The 7,976-nt window shown below is 44.3% G+C and overlaps 1 protein-coding gene across 1 annotated transcript in view; it reads right to left on the bottom strand.

Moving 5' to 3' along the window:
• Positions 1-5,957: 5,957 nt before the first annotated feature.
• Positions 5,958-7,976, bottom strand: part of PPP1R14C (protein phosphatase 1 regulatory inhibitor subunit 14C) — a 106,549-nt gene continuing 104,530 nt past the window's right edge. The window contains exon 4 of the mRNA XM_034963081.3: positions 5,958-7,571. Within this exon, the coding sequence (XP_034818972.1) occupies positions 7,497-7,571 (75 nt within the window). The 3' untranslated portion in view covers positions 5,958-7,496. The remainder of the gene's footprint in view (positions 7,572-7,976) is intronic.

Genomic DNA, 7,976 nt, shown 5'->3' with positions numbered 1-7,976 from the left:
GTCGCAGTATTCACATTTCTGTCTTAATTTGTTTGTCTGATAGCCTAAACAAGATGATGGAAGTATAAGGGAGTGGGTTAGGGCATTGGCAATTGAAGTTGACGTGATGCTGAACGGGTTGGAGGCAAAGTTACACCAAGGGCTTGTAAGCATGAGAACCCACAGGCGAAGCAACCCAACATGGAGTGCAGGGAGGAAGAAGGGAGCTGGAACCCATCTCCTGAACAAGCCAGTGTGTGCCTGTGAGTGGGTGGGGATGGGCCCGTGCAAGGCTCGCTGCCAGGCAGGCTGTTACTTGCTGCTGGGGCGGTGTCCTGGGGAGAAGTGATCATCTATGGAAGGAATTCAGCAGAGTGGATGATGTGGGAATGAAGGAGACCAGGAAATCCGATCAAGGTGAAGCCTTGAGCCTGAGGATGGGAGGCAGAGCTTGACCCTGGCTATTCCTGGGACGCCCGAGCCCTGGCTCCCTGGGTGGCTGCAGTCTCCTGTGGGCCTGGGCTCCAAGGCTCTGGGTCCTGGCTCTTCACCTGTTCGAGGTATGGACACTTTGAGACCCCAATGTGGCATGGACCCTCCCACACATGTTCATGCCTGTCTGCTGCTCTCTGGCTCTCTTCCTTCCAGCATCCTGTCTTGGGATCACCATCTCTCTCTGTTGCTCTATGTGTGGCTCACCTCAATCTGTCTCTCCTTTCTCTCTAAGTTCCATCTCCTACACAGTTTCAGAGATTATGAGGACCTCACTAAGTCCACATGAACTATAATTTTAAGACATCCTAGATTAAATATTTAAGTAGGGAGTTTCCCAGCTCTCAAATAAGCACAGATGTTTCAGATAGAAAATACGATTAGGAGAAAAAAAAAACTATGCATTTTTTTAAATCAGTTTGAGAGGTTTTGGTTAATTCTCTCATCACCAATTACAGAAAGAGGTGATTCTCTATGGCTCTGGGGTATTCTGTGAGGATGAAACACTATAGATTACACATACTGATTCCCCATGTTGAGATTACAGCCAAAAAGAGCAAGGTGCTACCCTAAGTGCTGTAGAAGGATATTTAAGAAAAGACAAATAAGCTTATTTGTCCCTTATCCATGAGCTATCAGAAAGGAGGTCTGAGTTAGAAATGTTCCCTTTTAAAAATCTAATCAACACCAAAGGAGTAATTTTGTGCTACTAATAACAGAAAACCAAATAGTAAATCACTCACCCTCAAGCATCTTGTGACCCGGAGGGTGTGTTGGGTTACACTTTATGTGAATCATTTAGCGACCTGAATAGAATCAATCTGGTAGCCTCAGATATTCCCTGACTTCAATTTCTATTTTTGGTAACCACTGGGTGGGCCGTGATACTGCAAGTAAGTTCACAAAACTGCTTCTAGAGATTAACTGGGGAATTTCAAAATTGCCAGTGATGATGCACCACTCATATTATGTAGATACATATTTTAAACAGAAAGATTCGAGGCAAGAATCTTTGCTTGTCTTCTCTGCCTCACTCTACTGGATAATTTTGCTGTAAACTCCCAGGACGGTCCAGCTCTCCATCTCTCTTTCATGAGTCTTTTCACCCCAGGCAACATTCGCTTCACGTTACGAACAACGAGGAAAAGAAAAGGTGGCTTTTGTGAAATTAAATTACTTCCACAGAACAACCACTTCCAGGCATGAAATCTCTTTAAAGGAAACTTCCGACCCTATGCATTTGAAAATGATTAATCAATCAGGGTCTAAATATAAGAAAATGTCTATTAATGACAAAAATGATTCAAGTCCTATTGAAAGAGACCAAGACAACTGACCATTGTCAAGACTTGTATAGGGTCTAAGGTTTTACATTACTGTAAGCTAACAAATTAGCCTGTCAGTTTCATAGATGCTGGTAGAAGACGCTACATTCCTGAGTCAGAGAGGAAGGACAGTTACAGCAATAGCAGTGGCTAGAGTAGTGGCACTTCTCGAGCCCCAGTTCTCCTAGGGTGTTGCAAAGAAGGACAGATGACACCCGTGCATGCAGTGGGTCGCATCCCAGGAAAGGGGCTCGACACTTAGGGAACCCATATCTTTTATAATAGACAGCTTTGCTCTGCATGGAGACACTATCTCTAACTTCCAAGGCTGTTTGCTATACATATAAACATTCTTGGAAAAAGGGTCTGGAACAAAGGCAGTCTCACTCACAAGACATGCAGAAACATGAGAACCATGTAGAAATGTCTCCTAACAACTTGAACACTGAATTACGATTAAGTCTACACAGCGCCTATGTTTAGAATGCACTCTTCTTTACCCCCTGTGCTTGCTGGAACTAATTACCTCCTAGAATCCACTGGAACAAGGTGAGCCCAAAGAAGCCCACCCCGCTAGTTTCATTTACACCCCACCAAGGAGACTGAGCACGAAGAAAACACACACCAGACACTAATCTGCCCTTATTTATCCAATTGACTCAATAAAACAACAGAAAAGCAGGTTTCTCAAGGACTTCGTTTGTAGCTGTTCTAGTATCAGTCTTATTGAAATGTCTGCTAATGTGTTGTGATGGGAACACCCACAGAGACACGGGAGGCAGAGAACAATCCAGTCTTAAAAGAACAATCCATCCCCAGGCAAGATGTTCCAGTCAGCAAGAGAGAACTGGTTGGCCTTCATGGCCGCACAAGAAGGCTATTAGTGAAGCATTTCCAGCGTTTGTTTCTGAGTGGGGTTGGGTGGGAACTCCATGAAGCCTGCACTGTTCTTTCTCACTCATAGAAGACTGAGAAGCCACTCCATTTTCACAGGCAAATTACAAACACACGGTGGGTTGTACCCCAAGCCCTCAAGGAAATGAGGCTAGTTCTAAGGAATAATTCTCCAGGACTATTTGGGTTAAAATTAATTCAAGCAAAGAGAAACCAGTAGGGGAAAATAGTGGTATGCTTGTGTCCAATTTGAAAATGGCTTTCAGAAAGTTCCAACTACCCGATAGGAGTTTTGTTTTCTTAGACAACAGACAAGGGTCCCTGCCACCCACAGCACTTCTCTCTTAGGCTATGCAGCAGCACTGAAGCGTGCTGACTCCTTGACTCTGAGCACCCAAAGACAAGAGTCAAAGGAAGTAGATAGGGGCCATAGAGGGACAGATATGACTCATGACTACACAGGCTCACTCTCAAAGTGGCTAGATTCCAGGAAAGGTTCCCAGGAAGCAGAGGGAAGCCCCAGAACCTTTCACTCAGAGGCAAAAATAGGGTGGCTGAGTAGGGATGGGGATGTGTCCAGTAGCTGTGGACCTGCCACTCTCTTGCTAAACAGCAGTCATGTCAAAAACAGCTTAGGTTTCCAAAAGCTGATTTTGCACAGCACACAATCTTTTATGGAGACTTTAGGTGATTGTCTTAGGCTGTTTGTGTTACTATAAAGAAGTACTTGAGGGCAGGCAATTTATACAGAAAAGAGGTTTATTTGGCTCGTGCTTCTGCAGACTGTATAGGAAGCATGGCACCAGCATCTTCTTTTGGTGAGGACCTCAGAAGTTTCCAATCACGGCAGAAGGAGAGCCGGCTTGTTACATGGCAAGAGAGGAAGTAAGACAGAGAGGGGAGGAGGTGCTAGGCTCTTTTTAACAACCAGATCTAGAGGGAACTAAGAGTAAGTACTCACTCAATCCCAGGAGAATGGCACCAAGCCATTCATGAGGGGTCTGCCCCCATGACCCAAACACCTCTCACCTCCAACACTGGACATCAAATTTCAAAATGGGATTTGGAGAGGACAAATATCCAAACTATGTCAGTGATAAATAAGTAAAAACCTGTTTAATTCCTGTGTTTCAGGAATTGAAAATCACCTTGTCCTGAGTTGCTCTTTCTCAGGAAACTGATGGCTGGATACTCCTTGCTCAGCTGCTAAGCCCAAGTCCAGGAGCTTTATGTTATGGGGAAAAGGCAAGAGGACTCTGGATAAGGAGGGCCAGTATCACAGGGCCTGGCTGCACTGCAGATGGGGAGCAGGGAGTCCCTCAGTTCCCAGGAGTGAGAAAGAGCCCCACAGGTGGCTGGGATCTCCTCCATCCACAAGGCCTCCTCCCCTACCCTGCCAGCTCAGGGACCTGGCTCACTTTAAATGTGGCTTCTGGGGTTCACTCTTGTGAGTGGGACTAAGAGTAATTCCCTAAGAGTGGCAAGAAAGTCTAATGGTTATGGGACTTTGGAGCCAAATAGGTTTGGGTTTGAATCTCAGTGTTGTAGCTGTGTGGACTTAGGTAAGCTGCTAAGCCTGAGTTTATTTTCTTATCTGTAAAATGAGAATGCCACCTGCCTCATAAGGTTAAGGTCAGGATTAAATGAGGTAAAGCATGCACTTAGCAGAGTGCTTTTATTATGATCGTTATAAATGGAAGCCACTCCATGAAGTTTACATTGAGATTTCCCAATGTTCAAGTGAGCGCGGCACTAGAAGTTGGATAATTTGGAGCCATTGCCCTAGTGAGAAGACTCTGTATGAGAAATAGTGAATGTGCTAATACCACAGCTGCCACCTGCTGTAATAGCATAAACATGGAGAGCTGAGGTCAAGCTAATGCATCTGGCCATCCAATGGCACAAGAGTGACCCAATGGCCCAGCGATGTGCAAGCTGGAGAGCTTGAAAACAAACACCCCAGCTCTTGTCCTGGAGACGCTGATTTAACTGGTCAGAATTGACTGAGGCCTAGGCTTCCATTGTTTTTAAAGCTTCCCAGTGATTCAAATGTACACTCAGATCTAAGAACCACAACTGTAGCTGGGGAGAAAACAGTGGAGTTTTCTTGAATCTTTTGTCATTTTCATTCAACTGGCAAACACACAATCTCTTTGATGGGCCAAGCCTAGGACCAGATGCTTGGTGAAGTCCAGATTCCCAGCCTCGAGGATCCTAGATTCTAACAGAAGACACCAACAAATGGATAGGCAATAATGATACTGTGGATGCGTCTACGACGGAGTATAGGCTGGAGCTGAGGGGGAACACACCTAGGAGGGGGTCTAACCCAGCTCTCTGGATACAGCCTGTTGGCAGAGGGGGCGTTCTGGGCCAAGGCAACAGATTTTACAAAGCACCAGAGAAGAAAATACATAGAACACGCCAGAAACTCCAAGGAATTTGGCAGAACTGGGCATGAGTACAAGGCCAAAAGATGAGGTGGGAGAGGCAGAGACAACATTTCTCATAAGGCATGCAGAGGGTTCGGGTTTCAAGCAGGGGGTGGAGTCATCAGACTATTCTGGCAACTGGGTGGAGGATGGATCAGAGGGAGACAAGCCTGGACATGGAGAATCTGTTCCCAAGGTGGTGGCAGCAATCCAGGAAAGTTGGACATGGGATAGGTTTGAGAAGTATTCACAGAGGACAAGCTGGGCGACTGGGAGCATACTGGGGAGTCAAGGAAGAGGCCCAAACTTCTTGCTGAAGCACTCACGGGGATCAGGGCAGGAGGGAAGGTGGGGAGGAAGTGTGTGGTGGGAGCAGAGGCCTTTGGAGGAAAAGTCAATTCTTACTTCATCTGAGACCATCACATGGGCTGGTCAATTAAGCCTAACAGAAATCCTGCCCATTCTGTATTTTTCCAACTTCCATGGTGCAAGGCATTCTAACAAGTGGAATAGTTTACTAATTTGAAATGTTTTTGAGGGTTCTTGTCAGACGGCAAAGAGGAGTTTTAATTAAATGAAAGGAGCATGGCCTAGGACAGTGCCAGGCTGAGCACACAGAGCTCGTCTTCTTTCTCAGCCCAAGAATGTGGCCCAGCTCCTTTGCTTTCACCACCTGATCTGAAGATGCCTGAGGAGAGGGCCAGGATTACATGCCTAGAAATCCTTGAAAATGAAATGAAACGAGGTGAGGTGCTTGGTCCTCACCTCTGCAGAGAAACTGACACAGCAAAACCATCATGTTAACGTGTTGTGCAAGCCACACATGTCAACAGGCTTGTAAGCAGCTCCATTTATTTGAGTAAATATCTTGTAAATAAATCATTGGTAAACAATACAAAATTAAATACATTTTCAAAAGCTTGCCAGTATACGCAAAATTCACAAACATAGTTTTTTAAAAAATAAAATATGTTCAGAGCACCCTTGATATAAAATGCCTGACCCCCATCCTTGGACAAGGCCACCTGAAGACATCTTATGGTAGGTGGGTTTCTGTGGGAGGCAGCAGGGGCCTCCTGGAGGGAAGGAAGAGTTTCTACTCTCACCTATTACCCATCCCACATTCTATCTGAATTTTGATCCTTCTCCAAAGAGCTGGTAACTGAGAGGGCTAGAGCACGCCACCAGGCCTAGCTCCAAGCACGGGGATCAGGGTGCACAATTAGGGCCAGGAGCACCCAGAGTCCTCAACACAAGCCATTGAGAGAAGCCAGAAATGCAATCTCCACACTTCCAAACCAGCAACATCAGCTCCTAGAGCAACTGTCTTGAGAGAATGTGAGGCTTTCTCACCTTGACACTTAACACTCGGTTTACTCCCACTGGTCTGATGCTACCCAGGCACAGAAGCTACCAGAACCTATTTCTAAGGAAGAAGACACTCGATCTGCTAACTTTTTTTTTATCTGCTTTCCTGGAGAGAGAATAATACACAGTACTCGGTGGAAAGCAGACAATTCACTGCTACACAGTGCTTCCTTTTTCCAATGCAAAATACCACTGAAATAGTGTGGATATTTCTCTAGAAATCAAGTTAGTTCTTCAAATTAAGGGTTCATACAACTTTAAAAGACTACAAAATGAGACAATAAGCACATGACCTGGCAAAGCATCCCAACCAATGAAATAATAGAAATTCCATAAATTAAGCCCTTGACCAACTTAACATTTCTGTGGTGTAGCGCATTAAAATAACGGATACACTGAATTCTTTCACTTTGGTGCGTAAAGTGAACGTTGAAGTTAGCAGCACTCAGTGAAGAATGCCTAGTGGCCTCTTGAAAACACACGTGCTGGGACCTCCAGTTAAAGGACAACCACAAGTTTATTCCATCCATGTGAAATAAAACTCACATCAACATTTTAACTTAGTTGTGTGTAGATATATACAAGTATGAGAAATTTGACAGCTGAGTCAAATGTACAACTTAAGAAAAAAAAATTACCAAACTACGTGTAAGAAAACTATCTTCCCTGTATCATAAGGTACTGAACATCTGAGTCATTGCAGAAAACGCAGCCTGGCGCGGCCCTTCCTTGAGTGTCCACCTCCTTTGATAATCCTTGGTTAGGCTGTGGCTAGAGTCATGATATCTTTGCTATCAAAATATTACATTAACAAAAACCTTTAAAACCAAAAAAAGAACGCTCTTGAATAAATGTCTAATAGACCCCCCCACCTTCACACCAAAAAAAGAAAAAAAAAAAAAAAACGTTGTTCATAAGGACACCTATTCTTTCACAAAAGTCTTCATGAAGTACAAATCCCAGGACTCTTTCTTTGTCTCTGGGAGAGTTTCACCCTGTTCCAGAATCATACACTCTTCTTCTGCGGAGGGCTCAGTTTCCTCATGCCTCTTATCCGAGAAAGCAGCTCTTTGATAAATTCCTAAAAGAGATCAGAAGAAGTTAATATGAGGGTCACTATTAAAATTCTGTGTTTAAAAATCTGCTTAAAGTAATTGATGTCAACTGCAGTTAACCTTAGTTGATGAATTTGGTTGAATGTGTTAACCCCCACTGGTATAATACAGGATTTTTAAAAACAAATCAAGAATACTAAAACTTCACACCACAATGCCTTCTTATTGTTCTACTTTCTTTAGGGGGGAAACCAGGCTACTTTCACTACTGACATGACCTACTTGGCCCCTGAGGCATTTGTGTTGAGATCAGAGCTATTTAACATTACCATGCAAATAAATTAACTGGTGATCTCACAGATTCTGAGTGAGCCTGTCCGGGTTGGGGTCTGAGATTCTGCATTTCCAACTAGCTCACAGGTGATGCCAGT

Source organism: Pan paniscus, chromosome 5 (genome assembly GCF_029289425.2).
Source record: "Pan paniscus chromosome 5, NHGRI_mPanPan1-v2.0_pri, whole genome shotgun sequence".
NCBI classification, from domain to species: domain Eukaryota; kingdom Metazoa; phylum Chordata; class Mammalia; order Primates; family Hominidae; genus Pan; species Pan paniscus.
This window is presented reverse-complemented; position numbering and strand designations above follow the sequence as displayed.